This window comes from Oncorhynchus kisutch, linkage group LG21, assembly GCF_002021735.2.
Source record: "Oncorhynchus kisutch isolate 150728-3 linkage group LG21, Okis_V2, whole genome shotgun sequence".
Classification (NCBI taxonomy): domain Eukaryota; kingdom Metazoa; phylum Chordata; class Actinopteri; order Salmoniformes; family Salmonidae; genus Oncorhynchus; species Oncorhynchus kisutch.
In genome coordinates, this window is record NC_034194.2 from 1,785,779 (window position 1) to 1,802,769 (window position 16,991).

At 41.7% G+C, this 16,991-nt stretch overlaps 1 protein-coding gene across 2 annotated transcripts; it reads right to left on the reverse strand.

Moving 5' to 3' along the window:
• Positions 1 to 2,522: 2,522 nt before the first annotated feature.
• On the reverse strand, positions 2,523 to 15,379 carry LOC109886503 (translocating chain-associated membrane protein 2). 2 transcript variants are annotated; one of them, XM_020478166.2, is made up of 11 exons: positions 15,158 to 15,379; positions 12,955 to 13,018; positions 12,562 to 12,671; positions 11,300 to 11,416; positions 11,155 to 11,213; positions 10,658 to 10,742; positions 8,889 to 8,959; positions 6,133 to 6,237; positions 4,049 to 4,192; positions 3,734 to 3,891; positions 2,523 to 3,559 (listed from the first exon to the last, which is right to left on the reverse strand). In XM_020478166.2, exons 1-11 carry the CDS (start codon positions 15,275 to 15,277, stop codon positions 3,483 to 3,485), a joined length of 1,110 nt encoding a protein of 369 aa, XP_020333755.1. In that variant the 5' UTR covers positions 15,278 to 15,379; the 3' UTR covers positions 2,523 to 3,482. The 2 variants fall into 2 exon arrangements, with proteins under 2 accessions (XP_020333755.1, XP_031656587.1); XM_031800727.1 differs by lacking the exon at positions 6,133 to 6,237 and having other exon boundaries at positions 15,158 to 15,373.
• Between the last annotated feature and the right edge of the window lie 1,612 nt (positions 15,380 to 16,991).

Sequence of the window (16,991 nt, forward strand, 5' to 3'; positions counted from 1 at the left end):
GCAAAGGACCTTGTGAGGATGCTGGATGAAACGGGTACAAAAGTATCTATATCCACAGTAAGACGAGTCCTATATCGACACAACCTGAAAGGCTGCTCAGCAAGGAAGAAGCCACTGCTCCAAAACCACCATAAAAAGACAGACTACAGATTGCAACTGCACATGGGGACAAAGATTGTACTTTTTGAGAAATGTCCTCTGATCTGATGAAACAAAAATAGAACTGTTTGGCCATAATGATCATTATGTTTGGAGGGAAAAGGGGGAGGCTTGCAAGCCGAAGAACACCATCCAAACCGTGAAGCACGGGGGTGGCAGCATCATGTGGTGGGGGGTGCTTTGCTGCAGGAGGGACTGGTGCACTTCACAAAATAGATGGCTCATGAGGAAGGAGAATTACAGTGGGGCAAAAAAGTATTTAGTTAGCCACCAAATGTGCAAGTTCTCCCACTTAAAAAGATGAGAGGCCTATAATTTTCATCATAGGTACACTTCAACTATGACTGACAAAATGAGAAAAAAAATCCAGAAAATCACATTGTAGGATTTTTTATGAATTTATTTGCAAATGATGGTGGAAAATAAGTAGGCCTACAAACCTGACTCGATTACACCAGCTCTGTCAAGAGGAATGGGCCAAAATTCACCCAATTTATTGTGGGAAGCTTGTGGAAGGCTACCCAAAACATTTGACCCAAGTTAAACAATTTAAAGGCAATGCTAACAAATACTAACTGAGTGTATGTAAACTTCTGACCCACTGGGAATGTGATGAACAAAATAAAAGCTGAAATAAATAATTAATTAATTAATAAAAGGATTAAATGTCAGGAAATGTGAAAATCTGAGTTTAAATGTATTTGGCAAAGATGTATGTAAACTTCCGACTTCAACTCTATATTAATTTGGGGACAAGTCGAAAAGCATTAAACATTTATGGCAATTTATCTAGCTAGCTTGCAGTTGCTGGCTAATTTGTCCTATTAAGCTAGCTTGCTTGCTGATGCTAGCTAATTTGTCCTGGGATATAAACATTGAGTTGTTATTTTACCTGAAATGCACGAGGTTCTCTAGTCGGACATATACTCCACACATAAAATGGTCAAACGAATCGTTTCTAGTCATCTCTCCTCCTTCCAGGCTTCTTTTTCTTCATATGGCAATTGGCGATTGGCAAAGGTGCATTACCACAACCAACCTCAGTTCATCATTCAATCACCCACGTGGGTATATCTTCCTAAAAACCAATGAGAAGATGGCATGTGGGTATATGCTTCTAAAAACCAATGAGTAGATGGGAGAGGCAGGACTTGCAGCGTGTTCTGTGTTACAAATATAATTCATTTCTATTTTAGCGCCTGGCAACACAGATGCTCGTTAGCACGCACGAGAAGTGTGGGTGCAATGATTGAATAACGCGTGTACATTTATTTTGCAAAGCTCGTGCACGCGACGTGACCAGTGTGGTCAGCATGTTAGCCTAGTCCCAGATCTGTTTGTCTTGCCAACTCCTATGGCCATTGACGTGGCAGATCTGGGACCAGGTCTAATTCTTGTCTCATTGACATTTCAGCCCATTCGGAACAGAACCTTCTTCCAACCATTAACAGATGTATTTCACAGATTGAGTGAAACAGAGAACAGTGATATTCTTCCATAAACCCTGTTGCCTCAGTTCACAAGTATCTCATCTAAGATTTTTACCCATAGTACAACCACCCACATTGGTAGCCAACTCTTATGACCCCTTGTCTTTGTCTCCCTTCATCAGTTTTCAGATACCGCTTTGTGCTGACCACTACATGCTAAAGTACCTGGAGTCCATCTCAGACCAGATCCCCTCTCACACCATGACCTCCCTGAGGCAGAGGCTCAGCCTATGGATGGCTGACCAGCTAGTGGAGACCCACGCTGGCCCTCCCTCAGTCAGATAAGGGCCTACATTTCAACAGCTGTTGCCAGGGTGACACATTAACCTGGATTACTTGATTTGGGATTATTTTGTCAGATGAGTGTGTGTGGATGCATGCATATAAACCAGACTCTCCAACAGTATACTCATTCCTCTCCCTTCTTTCTTCAGATGACATCAGAGTGGAACCCTCTTCTTGATGTCATAAAACATATTACTCCCCTACACATTTTCTCCATAACAGAACATCCTTACTAGCTTCCCTCAGACTATGAACCAAGGTAAGTACACCCTTGTTGCTTTGACAAAGTCATTTCTGAAGATAATGAATCACTAACCACATGAAATAAATTAAGGTAAAAAAAAATATGAACTGTCCCTCACCTGTCCAGCTCCCCCATCAGACCTCCTCCTCCAATGAGCTATCAGACAAATTGAGGAAGCAAGGAAGGAGGTTGTAAGGATTTGACAGCCACACAAAACAGATTTGCATCATGGCAATTGCAAATGATCAGTTATTTTAATATTTTAGTGTGTAGTGTACCACACATCAGTTTTATGGTTGAAAGATTCAATGAATGTAAAAAAACAATAACAGTCCAGACCATCACAATGGAGAAAAATGCATTATTTAATTAAGTAATAATAGATACTTCTTTAACAAAAACAATGGGAAATGGCATGCGGTATTATCCAACATACATGGTCATCAGGATGGGCATGGTTTGTGTCAAGTGACCACAGCATGAGCACAACGCGGTCCGAGTAACACCGACCATGACCAAGAAGAAAGGGCAAAGGAGTAACCAGAGCCCCATGATTGGTCCAATATCAACCTTGTCCCGCCCATTCTACACACTACCCATCACTGACTGGGTAGCATCAAAGCCAGCACATTTGGATGTCCCTCTAGGGCCACCGTAGTATCAGCAACATCCTTCCTGCACCACATTACCAGGGTCGTATTTATTAGGGCACGAAACATTCAAACATTTATCAACGGAAACCGAAAATGTGCGTTTCTTATTGGACAAGTCCAGATAGTGCCTCAATGTTTCATTCCATTTGGTGCCTAATGAATATGACCAATGCTAAAAACAAAAAGCGAAGCCTGCTCATTCAACGGCGACAACAGAGCTCAAAATCAGCTGCGGTGACATTTCGACAAACACTACACCAGTACAGTACTTAACGCATGAGGCATCACATTCAATGACACATACAGTGTGCCAAACAAACAACATATTCATCGTTCTGTATACAAAGGGAGCTCCAAAAACAGAGTGGCCATAGCAGGCGGTGTGGGTGTATAAAAAAAAAAATACTGATATTAGAGTAGAGAGAGAGAGTAAATGTCTGTTCAGGGCTCATGGGGGGTTTGGTTTTGGATTTTCATCCAGCATTTTTAAAGCCGTGTTGTGTCCATAGCGACAGACCCAGGCCCCGCATCACCTCTGGAACACGCAAAACAGGAAGAGGATGAACCGTGTGGGACCAGTTTCCTGTTCCTCTGATTGATAAGCCATATAAATCAGGGCCACTGTTAGGGCAGCCATTCCGGGTAGAGCCATTAGGGGGCCTTGATCTTCTTGGGCCGAGGAGAGGCTCCATTCTCGGCTTTGATCACGCCATTTTCATGGTGGCCAACTGTAAGAGGGAGGTGGACATACACACATTAACATGTTATTGTTGCTGCAATAGAATGGCTTCAACTCTTACCATTGACCATCTTCTAACTAGAAAACTTATAAATCCCCTACTGATCTTGAACAATGGCATAAGAGGTGCTATAAACCCATTCTAAAGTGTGTGTACACTCACGGGAGTCTCTCTTAAGAGGTCGGGGGGTTTGCTTGGCAGCGGCCCTCTTCCTAGAGGCTTGTTCGTGTCTGAACTCTCGCCACCGCCTCAGCTGGAAACGGATAAACTTCCACAGGAGCCAGGACTGGGTCAGACACACCAGCAACAGCACAGTCATCCTATACAGAGGGATGATAGAGAGAGGGTTAGGGAGATAGTGGTGTGTCTGCATTTGTGTGAGAGAGGGAGAGACATATTAGTATTAGTGTGCACACACGTGTGTGTGTGTACAGTAGACATAGAAGTACGCTGTTCCAGCCATCAAAAATCTCTTACCGTATCAGCACAGTGTTAAAGTTGCCCAAGTCCCAGTCCAGTCCCTGGTTTTCAGCGCGGGCCAACCCAAAGCCCACAGCAAGGAACATAAGGGTAAGGGTCACCATCCGCGTGAACACAAAGCACACCGCCCACACGTCAAACCTGGACACACACACACCGAACACATCAGTACATGACATAAGTGGATTGTGATTATGCTAGGATTGATTGCCTTAAAGGTAGAGTCAGCAATAAGATGGCATTATACACATCGGAGATTCACAGCATTTTTAGAAAACAACAAAATAGAGATTTGCCAAGAATGTAGATATTGCGAAGAGCCAATAGTGAGAGTCTTGGCAGGTTGTATTTCAGGAAGTCACCCCACTGTGTCTGGTGATGTCACATTGCATAGTTTAGCTTTAATGAAGTGCTGTTTATACAGTTGAAGTCAGAAGTTGACATACACTAAGGTTGGAGTCATTAAAACACGAATTTCTTGTTAACAAACTGTAGTTTTGGCAAGTCGGTTAGGACATCTACTTTGTGCATGACACAAGTCATTTTTCCAACAATTGTTTACAGACACATTATTTCACTTTAGTCACAATTCCAGTGGGTCAGATGTTTACATACAGTAAGATGACTGTGCCTTTAAACAGTTTGGAAAATTCCAGAAAATGATGACATAGCTTCAGAAGCTTCTGATAGGCTAATTGACATAATTTGAGTCAATTGGGAGGTGTACCTATGCTTTGACATCATGGGAAAATCATACCGCTCAGGAAGGAGACGCATTCTGTCTCCTAGAGATGAACATACTTTGGTGCGAAAAGTGCAAATCAATCCCAGAACAACAGCAAAGGACCCTGTGAAGATGCTGGAGGAAACAGGTACAAAAGTATCTGTATCCACAGAAAAACAAGTCCTATACTGACATAACCTGAAAGGGCGCTCAGCAAGGAAGAAGCCACTGCTCCAAAACCACCATAAAAAAACTACGGTTTGCAACTGCACATGGGGACAAACTTTTAGGAGAAATGTTCTCTGGTCTGATGAAACAAAAATAGAACTGTTTGGCCATAATGACCATCGTTATGTTTGGAGGGAAAAGGGGGAGGCTTGCAAGCCAAAGAACACCATCCCAACCGTGAAGCACGGGGGTGGCAGCATCATGTGTTGGGGGTGCTTTGCTGCAGGAGGGACTGGTGCGCTTCACAAAATAGATGGCATCATGAGGAAAGAAAATGATGTGGATATATTGAAGCAACATCAAGACATCAAGACAAGTTAAAGCTTGGTCTCAAATGGGTCTTCCAAATGGACAATGACCCAAAGCATACTTCCAAAGTTGTGGCAAAATGGCTTAAGGACAACAAAGTCAAGGTATTGGAGTGACCATCAAAGCCCTGACCTAAATCCCATAGACAATTTGTGGGCAGAACTGGAGAAGTGTGTTAGAGCAAGGAAGCCTACAAAATTTACCCAACTTATTGTGGGAAGCGTGTGGAAGGCTACCCAAAACTGTTGCCCAAGTTAAACATTTTAAAGACAATGCTACCAAATGCTAATTGAGTGTATGTAAACTTCTAACCCACTGGGAATGTGATGAAAGAAATAAAAGCTGAAATTATTCTCTCTACTATTATTCTGACATTTCACATTCTTAAAATAAAGTGGTGATCCTAACTGACCTAAGACAGGGAATTTGTACTAGGATTAAATGTTAGAAATGGTGAAAAACTGAGTTTACATGTATTTGGTTCATGTGTATGTAAACTTCCCACTTCAACGGTATATCACAATATGAATAGCACTACATTAAAAAGGTAGATCCTGCAACATGTTTTGCAGTTGGAAGTAAAAGTAAGTAGCCATAGGCTCCTGCGCGCTCTTATTCTGTAACATGAAGCAGCATAATGGACAGGACGATGGTCAATCACAGGCCATTAGCACAAATCCATCTGAGTGCCAAGTAGAGAGGCATCGGGCACCATTTTTACAGTCTTTGGTATGACTCAACCAGGGATCAAACCCCCCAACCTTCCAATCTCAGGACGGACACTAAGCACAAGGACACTGAGTTGGAAGTATGAACTCACATTTTTTGGTGGCTCTCATCAGTGAAGTAGAACATTCTTGCGATATGGAAGCCCATCTCAGACAGGTACTGGAGGCAGAGGAGCACCAGGCCCACACGACTCAAACTGAGGGAGGGGAGGGAGGGGACGGTGAGGGAGAAGGACATGGTTATGTATGTGTTATGAAGTCCTTATGCAAGTACACATTTGGAGTAAATATGAATATGGCAAGTCGGGTGCTCTTAATTATGGTATAGGTGTTTATATATGCTAATGTAAAGTGCCGTCAGAAAGTTCCCTTGACTTATTCTACATTTTGTTGTCTTGACAAAGATTTTCTAGCTGATTTAAGTCAAAACTAACTAGACCAGGGTCATTCAATGTCATCTTGGTAAGCAACTCCATGTATAGGTTATGCATGTGTTATTTAGTCCTTAAGCAAGTACAACTCCATGTATAGGTTATGCATGTGTTATTTAGTCCTTAAGCAAGTACAACTCCATGTATAGGTTATGCATGTGTTATTTAGTCCTTAAGCAAGTACAACTCCATGTATAGGTTATGCATGTGTTATTTAGTCCTTAAGCAAGTACAACTCCATGTATAGGTTATGCATGTGTTATTTAGTCCTTAAGCAAGTACAACTCCATGTATAGGTTATGCATGTGTTATTTAGTCCTTAAGCAAGTACAACTCCATGTATAGGTTATGCATGTGTTATGTAGTCCTTAAGCAAGTACAACTCCATGTATAGGTTATGCATGTGTTATGTAGTCCTTAAGCAAGTACAACTCCATGTATAGGTTATGCATGTGTTATTTAGTCCTTAAGCAAGTACAACTCCATGTATAGGTTATGCATGTGTTATTTAGTCCTTAAGCAAGTACAACTCCATGTATAGGTTATGCATGTGTTATTTAGTCCTTAAGCAAGTACAACTCCATGTATAGGTTATGCATGTGTTATTTAGTCCTTAAGCAAGTACAACTCCATGTATAGGTTATGCATGTGTTATTTAGTCCTTAAGCAAGTACAACTCCATGTATAGGTTATGCATGTGTTATTTAGTCCTTAAGCAAGTACAACTCCATGTATAGGTTATGCATGTGTTATTTAGTCCTTAAGCAAGTACAACTCCATGTATAGGTTATGCATGTGTTATGTAGTCCTTAAGCAAGTACAACTCCATGTATAGGTTATGCATGTGTTATGTAGTCCTTAAGCAAGTACAACTCCATGTATAGGTTATGCATGTGTTATTTAGTCCTTAAGCAAGTACAACTCCATGTATAGGTTATGCATGTGTTATTTAGTCCTTAAGCAAGTACAACTCCATGTATAGGTTATGCATGTGTTATTTAGTCCTTAAGCAAGTACAACTCCATGTATAGGTTATGCATGTGTTATTTAGTCCTTAAGCAAGTACATCTCCATTGTTAGTATTGTGGAGTAACTACAATGTTGTTGAGCCATCCTCAGTGTAATGGATGTGATTGGAGAACTATGTAACTGTTTTAAAGTCACCATTGGCCTCAGTGAAATCCCTGTATCTTTGTAGTTACTGGGTATATTGAGACACCATCCAAAGTGTAATTAATAACTTCACCAGGCTCAAAAGGGATATTACAATGTTACAATATTACAATGTCTGTTGACCCATCTACCAATAGGTGCCCTTCTTTGCGAGGCATTGAAAACCTCCCTGGTCTTTGGGGTTGAATCGGTGTTTGAAATTCACTGCTCGACTGAGGGAACTTACTGATTGTATGTGTGGGGTACAGAGATGAGGCAGTCATTCAAAATGAATGTAAAAACACATGTTGCACACAGAGTGAGTCCATGCAACATGTGACTTGTTAAAACACATTTTTACTCCTGAACTTATTTAGGCTTGTCATAACAAAGGAGTTGAATACTTATTGACTCAAGACACTTCAGCTTTTCATTATTAAATGAATTTGTAGAAGTTGTGAAAAACACAACACTTTGACATTATGGGGTATTGTATGTATACCAGTGACACAAAACCTCAATGTAATCCACTTTAAATTCAGGCTCGAACAACAAAAATGTGAGAAAGAAATTAAGGGTAGTGAATAAATTCAGAAGGCACTGTATGTGCTTATCTATGCTTCTTTGTTTTGGGTGCTCGTGCGATTATATATGCATGTGTGCTAATATTAGGAACTTATGTACACGTGCTTCTATTAGGGATGTCACGTTTAAAAGAAACGCTAACCGAAAACCATTCAAATCACAGGGCAGTTACCAAAAAACTAAACAGGTCCCGATCATCATCAAGCGAGAAAAGAAACATTCAACAACAATGCTGTAACGTAAGGAGATATTCATCTTTCAAACGATTTGCTCAGAAAGTTATCCTCGTTAACAATTGAAAAGAATTGCAGTGGGAGACAAGGAAGTGACTGCAGCGAAAGTCCTGTAATGGCAACACTTTGAGAAGTTCGATAAGAAGGTTGTGAAATGCAAACTTTGAGGTGGAATTGAGCCACAGTGGCAGTACAGCTGCTGAAAAGGAGGCACCGCGAGACCCAACCTGTTGCTGGTAGCAGTGCGATAAGGGATGGAATGAGAAATCACACCGCACTGATTACAGAAAGGATTGCGGTTGATATGCAGCCATTGTCAACGGCATGTCTAGAACCAGACTACAAGATGCCATGTAGGAACAATAAAAAAAATGTTTTTTTAAAGTGGCAGTTATAAACATTAAGAACATTTGTCACATCCCAACTGTAGCTTGTACATGTGCTTACTTGAGCAGGTATGCTGCAGAGACGTGCAGCAGGTAGAGACAGATGTACTGCAGCTGGCGAGGGATCTCTTCCTGAGGACAACAACACAGAGCAGTCACATCAGGAGTGGGTTCCCAACCTTTTTGGAACCATGGCACAACTTGATGGGATTTCAAATTCTGTATTTAGTTGGAATGGCTTTTATTTGGTCCTGCAATAATCGGTATCGGCGGTGAAACATCATAATCGGTCGACCTCTAGTCTGAATACTTTCCAAATGCACTGTAGATGGGAGGGGTTGAGCGGAGCTGAAGGATGGGACTAAAAATAAACTAAATGTAACTGTGTATGTGTGTGTATGCATGTATAAACAGGAAGTAGACGCTTAAGTGTTGCTGTCCATTAGTTTACTCAAATTACGGGAGAGGTGGTGGGGTAATGGGAAAATTATATTTTTTAAATACACATATTTAGGGCTCCCGAGTGGCGTAGCGGTCTAAGGCACTGCATCTCAGTGCTAGAGGTGTCACTACAGACCCTGGTTCGATTCCGGCCGTGATTGGGAGTCCCCTTGGCCCAGCATTGTCCAGGTTAGGGATTGGCCGGGGTAGGCCATCATTGTAAATAAGAATTTGTTAATCGACTTGTCTATTTGAATAAAGGTTAAATATTTTATTTTGTATGGGGGATTGGGTGATGCAAACAATTACATTGATGGAAGCCACAATCTACCATGTAACAGCTGATCTATTCCCCCAACAAATCTTTTTTTTTTGTTGATGGGGAACCACTGCTTTGTGCACGGTAGCAAAACATTTTGCAATGGAAAAAGTCAAACATGCGTTTCTAATTGGACAAGTTCGGGTAGGTCCCTCCCCGTTTCTGCCGGTTTGCTTCCATTTGGTTCTTATGGAATGCAACTTGGTTACATCATCCTACTCTCAATTCATAAAGATCGTCTGCATCTGGTTCTCTGTCAACGGGAATGTTAATGCTCCGAATGAGGTTGTGTGGGTGCAAACTAATGTTGTATTAAAAGGATAGTTCGCTCAAATGACACATTCACATATTTGTTGCCTTACGTTCAAAGCAAAGCAGTCTATGGACAAGGATTGCAACTTTCAAGGTGAGGAAGTAATGTGATTTCGGTCAAAAAGCACTTGAGAAAAAAAACAAACCCGCACACTGCTCTTTAATAAACCTTAGGTTTCGGCCCCACGGCCTTCGTCAGAGCTTTTGAGAGTAAAATTTTTGTTTTTGCACCCTTATGTAGACCTAGCCCCACCCACATCCATTCCACGCATCCAATGGGGTTGGAGTTGAGGTTTAACCTACATAGCACAGCCCACGTGGACATTTAATCATGTAGATAACATGGGTGGTAGAGCACGTAATAATGTCATTTATTTGGAACCGTTTTCCTGTATGTGGGTGGCAGAAATATTCACACATCATCATATCATTACACTGTGCGCAACCTCTGCGTCTATAAGAGGGCGTAAAAGAGCCTGGCTGATTTTCTTTTGTGGCTGGCAGTCGGCATGGACCAATTATTGCAATCTCTCCTATAAACAATAAGTGGTGGATTCTTAAATTCAGCTGGCAAGGCTGGGTCCGCAAAGAAGATAGCTCCGGTGCCTTTTGAATGGTGAAAAAGCCTTTACATTTAGGTGGAAAATGCTTTTTATGGGGAATATGATGTGACAGAATTCCTTATTCAAACTAAAGGAAGATTTCATTCATTTTCACACCAATATCACTCCTCCGTTTCTCACAGCCTCAGCACTGACCTTGCGTACTTTCTGGAAGTAGAGCTCAGGAAGGGCGTGAAGCCAGTAGGCCAGCTGAGTGAGGTAGAAGAACTTCACCTGAAACCTGCAGCGCGCACACACACACACAGACACAGACACGTTGTTTAAGGATATGATGCAGAGCAGGGCTCTCCTGACAACTCTGGTCCTGGAGAGCTATTGGGTGTGCCGGCTTTTGTTCCAGCCCTGCAGTAACATACCCGGTTCAGCGTAGAGAAGGGTTGTTTAACCCATCATGAGAGGCCTACTAATAGTTACACCTGAGAAGAATACAATCTTACATTTTTACTGTACTGGAAGATAAACTATAAGTTACATTGCCATTTTGCTAATGGTTATGGTTATCACAAGACATCTTGTTCGTGTCTGCGCCCTACAGATCCTGGTCGAGTGTAGTGCACTACACAGGGAATAAGGTGCCATTTGAGACACAGACAGGAACAAGATACCCCTGTAATAGTGCCGAGTCATCATACCTGAGATGGACATGTGGGTAGTTCTCCCAAAGGCTGCTAGGGTGAAACAGGTATCCTTCCTGAAAAGGGAGACTTTAGTGGAAGTCTTCATGATGATTTGACTTTACGCGACACTTTGGTGTGTGTGTGTGTGTGTGTGTCTTACTGTTATGAGTATGTAGAAACTCCACACGCTAGACACCAGGTGAAACACACACAGCTGGCCTGACTCATTAAACTTGGTGTTCTTGCTTTTTGAGAGATGGAGACGCCTATTCACTTTCTGAAAACAGAACAACAAAAAAGCATTTGATTACAAATAGGTTCTAGATATCGTGGGAGACAGGTTGTGTCAAAATGGGGTTCATTTCCTGGTTCCATAGAAACATTGTCATAATGATACACAAGGAAGTGTACAGAAACAAAAGATGCAAAGTGCCATCTTTAACCACTCTGACACACTATGAGCAGAGACGTACCGTACAAGTGTTACCCCAGGGGGATCAGGGGGACACAGTCGGTCTTCAACGAGCTCCGGGGGGCCGCATTGAAAGTGTGTTATATTTCCTCGCTGTCAAAGTTGGGGGGAAAAAACGTCCTCAAGCCATATTTTGGGATTTTTTTTATGCTCCCTGATTGTCTTACTTTCATTCCGGTGATTGTTAGCGAGCTGAATAGTCAAGAAACTGTATGAATGTAGGTCCATTCTTTCAGAGTTTCGATTTGGATTTAGTCATAAAATAAATGTCTTAAACCACAGGTTTGACACCCGTGTTAACCCATTGTAGAACACAGTTGATGATAGTGTGAAATAATATTACAATCCTTTTCCTATTAGCCAGGGTCCCAGATCTTTTTGTACAGTCTTGCCAACTCTTATGTTTAGCATTGCAGTGACCATAAGAGTTGGCAAGACAGCACAAACAGATCTAGCACCAGGGCCCCTAAACACAAAGCACTCCTACTAGGAAACGCTTTGTGAATACGGCCCCAGGCTACATCCCTGTATTCTGGAGGTTTTGTATAGGAGAGGAGACATAAAGACAACCCCATTTGACCTTGTGACCTCATAATGAGTATGTGTGCAGTAGGCCCAACAACCTTGATCTAAGGTCTGTTTTGCATTTCCAATTTAAATGGTTCATGCTACATTTGGCTGATCCTAGCTCTGTGCATACAAGGGTAACTTCTACTCAGATCAGTCAGTCTCCATTGTTCCAGGGTTTAATCTCCATTTTACCCATCGGTGTTCCCCTATCTACCATTGTATCGACAAGGCGGGCCACCCCACCTATCCCTATTGCCTCCAGTCTACAAGATTTTGGCATCTATTGGATTTAAATTACAGACAGTTAAGATGCCAGCGTTTCTGGATGTTGCATTTAGAACACCAATACCCACAATGCAGTGAGGCTTGGTATTACTCACATCCAGGATGTACTCCTGCACCACAGCGTGGAGGATGATGGTGATGAAGAAATAGAAGAGGATGGTGGCCCAGTCCCGCCAGCCATACTGGTACAACGTCACCTCTCCCTCTGGACAGACAGACAGTGGAGGGCAGGTAGGCATAATGAGTGACAAAGTACACACAAAGCAGGCAACAGCCAGGAATGCACCGATGATGACAGGTATGATAGAAATGGCAGATAAGCCTACTCTGATAAACAGGATATGGATGTATCCCAAATGGCAACCTATTCCCTACACAGCGCACTACTTTTGACCAGAGCCCATTGGGCCCTGGTCAAAGTAGTGTACTATATAGGGTATAGACTCATAGCTGATGTGGTAGTGTTGAATGGGGGATGTGGCACAAACCTGGTGACTGGGTGCTGATGTTGTACTGGGGTTGAATGAACAATATTGCAGTTTTTGCTGTTGCCTAGAAAAGAGAAGCATAATCACATTTAGGTTAGATATATGCTGAGATTAGATATAATGTTTTATGAAACTGCCGAGCGGCTTGCCTATGAATGACTTTCTTGTTTACGAAAGCAAGTAGACAGACAAATACGGAGTGGATAAAGTTCTGTTTCCGTATAGCGTCATGTAGTGACGATTGACACAATTGGCATGCTGACTGCAGGAATGTCCACCAGAGCTGTTGCATGAGGATTTTGTTAACTGCTCTACCATAGGCCACCTCCAATGTTGTTTTAGAGAATTTGGCAGTATGTCCGACCAGCCTCACAACTGTTACATGTGTAACCATGCCAGTGGGGAAAAACTCATTCTGATTGGCTGGGCCTAACTCCCAAGTGGGTGGGCCAATTGCCCTCCCCCGCCCACCCATGTGAAATCCATAGATTAAGGCCTAATTAATTCATTTCAACTGAATGATTTCCTTAAATGTACTGTAAAATCGTTAATTGTTGCGGTTATATTTTTGTTCGGTATAGTTCGCGTGTACTAGCTACCTAGCATGTCCTAGCTGGCTAGCGTGCATGTAGTGACGCAGAGCGTCGTGGGCAAGGCACGTAGAGATCTAACGCTAATGGGCGTGGTACTGTTACAATAACCCTCAATGGCAGAGGGCGAGTAGTTACTGCAGTCCACAGATACTTTGGGAAAGGAAAACTCTCTCAAACACCTCACACGTTTGGGGCGGTAATTTGACGATGTTCTTCTAAAGTGAATTCCGAGGGGGGCGGTGCTGTGTGTGTATATATATATATATATATAAAAAACGAGTCGTCTCGCCAGGACGAAGGGATACGCCGTTTATTTTACGGTAAACTCGAGCGCACTAACAGGTTGCCAACATTCCACGCGCGCCAGGGCCACCTGGTGTCAAAACTAAACCCCACCGAGTTCTAGTTTGCATGGGTCAGAGTCAACTGTTACCACAGTGACTTTCCGAGACGTGAAAGCTCAAGGAAACCCCCTCCATAGTCTATATGTAGCCTACACACCAAGGCCAACAGCGCGAAGGAACTGAGAATACCGGATTGATACCTGAAACAGTCACAGCAATGCAAACGACTTTGCCAAACCAACCGTAGACTAGGTTGTTTATGACAGATTAGACTACCGCAAGGGTTTCCCTACGTGCGAATTCATCAGCCGGCCTATGACGACCATTTTTTTTTTGTCGAGGCATTCAATGATCTACCCAAATCGAAGGGGTACAACGCTAATCTAACATTTGTAATTGAATTAAGATGACAGGTCGGGCGCAAGTAGAACGCAATTCGTGTCACGGTCAGTGCACGGAAAAACAAACACGTCCACTCTTTCACTGCAACACAACCCGCTGCAGCAGCGCTCAAACATTGAGACGTGGCAGTTAACGCGATCAAATTGGTGCAACGGGCTTCCTTCGTCGAACAGCTTTGTCAACGGGAACCAAGGGGCACTGAACATGTAACGTTATTCGTTTATGGCAATTAGTTGTGCCTTAAAATGAGCCTTTCCTTGATTTCAAATACACCGAACTAGTTTGTTCAAGTTTAACGTCAATGAAAAAAGTGCCATACTCTTACATTTTCAATTCTTACCAAAAAAAAAACTTTAAATTGGTTACTCGTAGGCTATGCAAAAACTTGTACATTTCAGACTGAACGAGTCCCGTTGCAGCTGACAAAATGAGCTACTTTTAGATGAACTACTGTAGCCTAGAAACAGCGATGTCGAGATGAAGGAAATGATAGGAAGTTATGCTGTAAAAAATGTCCCGTCTTTCACTTCCACTTCACCGCTGTCAACTTGCACATAAACCGTGATCAAACCACGATAAATTGTGACTTTGCAACCCTAGGTAGCCAACGCTATTGTGTTAACAAAAACTGCAACATTGTATCTACCAACCACCGCCATATCGGCATAACACAATGATTAACAGTGTAGCCAACAGCGGTAGTCAAAGTTAGTTGCAACTGCTTTCACATGAAACAGATGAAAGATATTACATGACGTTCAACTACATGCCATGGGAATATCTCGTGGTTGAATCTGTAGCGGACCTGCCAACAAAAAACAGCTGAGGTAGACGAGGGAAAATTGGAATCAGAATTCATCTCACCTCAAACATCAATCCAATCAGAATGAAAATGACCAAACTAAAGACGATATCGGCATGATTCTGTATTAAGAATTCCTGGCTGAAGAAGGGATAACTCTTGTTTCTCCTCCGGAATGCCATTTCAGCAGAATGACTTTTTCCCGACTTTTTACTTTATCCAACAAAAAAAAACTGACTGCGAAGTTCAGGAGTTAACTTTCTCCTTGCTCTGCGCATGTGCAAACTCTAAAAGGGGACGTTTTGAGAATTCCTCATTAAAGGTAAGGCTAAGTGAAATTCCTTCCTTTCTAGCAACTTCAGAATTACAGAATGCTGCAGAACATTCAAACCATTTTCTTATTTACAACAAAAACAACATGTCTGAAGTGATTTTAATGTAAAAAAAATAGTTCGATGATCGAGCTTGTTTAAGTCACCCGCCTCTTTTCATAGGACAAATAAAGACACAAGTTACCCCACATTACCTATGCATTTCTATGTAATGCATACATGCATACCATAACTAATTTGCTCTTACTGTAGATATAAAATTATAATATAATTCATACATTAATTTGTGTACATTGAATTAAATGAAAGTTGAAATAATTATAATATATAACCTTTATTGCTTGTTCGTTATTACATCAACTGTGGCCTTGACCTATGTAACAAAATGTTGAATAGGCAAGCACCTGAGAGGGGGAAAAGTATGAAAACCAGCATCATTTCAGTGTTCTGTATGTGTTGCCTATGTACAGTGCCTTCCGAAAGTATTCACACCCCTTGACTTTATCCACATTTTCTTACAAAATGGGATTAAAATGGATGTAATTGAGTTTTCCACTCCTGGATTGTGCAACATTTGCCCATTTATTATTTTCAACTTTTTTCAAATTCTATCAAATTGGTTGTTGACCATTGCCCGACAACCATTTTTAGGTCTTGCCATAAGTTTGCAAGCAGATTTAAATTAAAACTGTAACTCGGACACTCAGGGATATTCACTGTCTTCTTGGTAAGCAACTCCAGTGCATATTTGTCCTTGTGTTTTAGGTTATTGTCTTGCTGAAAGGTGAATGAATCTCCTAGTGTCTGGTGAAAAGCAGACTGAACCAGGTTTTCCTCTAGGATTTTGCCTGTGCTTAGCTCCATTCCGTTTCTTTCTTACCTTGAAAAACTCCCCAGTCCTTAACGATTACAAGCATACCCATAACATGATGCAGCCACCACTATGCTTGAAAATGTGGAGAGTGGTTCTGTTATGTGTTGTATTGGACTTGCCCCAAACATAGTTAAATTGCTTTGCCATAATTTGTGCAGTATTACTTTTATACCTTGTTGCAAACATGATGCATGTTTTGGAGTATTTTTTATTCACTCTGTCAATTAGGTTATTATTGTTGAGACAGGCTTAGTTTTCTCCTATGCAGCCATTAAACTCTGTAACTGTTTTAAAGTCACCATGGTGAAATCCCTGAGCGGTTTTCTTCCTCTCCGGCAACTGAGTTAGCGTGGACGCCTGTATCTTTGTAGTGACTGGGTGTATTGATACACCATCCAAAGTATAATTGATAACTTCATTATGCTGAAAGAGATATTCAATGTCTGCTTTTTAAAATTTTCTTCTTTTTTTAAACCTATCTACCAATAGGTGCCCTTCTTTGCAAGTCATTGGAAAACCTCCCTGGTCTTTGTGGTTGAATCTGTTTCAAATACACTGCTCGACTGAGGGACCTTACAGATAATTATATGTGTGGGGTACAGAGATGAGGTATTCTTTTAAACATCATGTTAAACACACAGTGAGTCCATAATTGTTAGGAAATTTCTTTACTCCTGAACTTATTCAAGC

Excerpts from the sequence above, each read along its gene's own strand:
- LOC109886503 (XM_020478166.2), bottom strand. The coding sequence starts at position 15,277 with ATGGCATTCCGGAGGAGAAACAAGAGTTATCCCTTCTTCAGCCAGGAA. Across the intron at positions 11,417-12,561 it reads TGCAGGAGTACATCCTGGAT|AAAGTGAATAGGCGTCTCCA; the intron begins GTGAGTAATACC and ends TTCTGTTTTCAG. Across the intron at positions 6,238-8,888 it reads TCTGCAGCATACCTGCTCAA|TTTGAGTCGTGTGGGCCTGG; the intron begins GTAAGCACATGT and ends CCCCTCCCTCAG.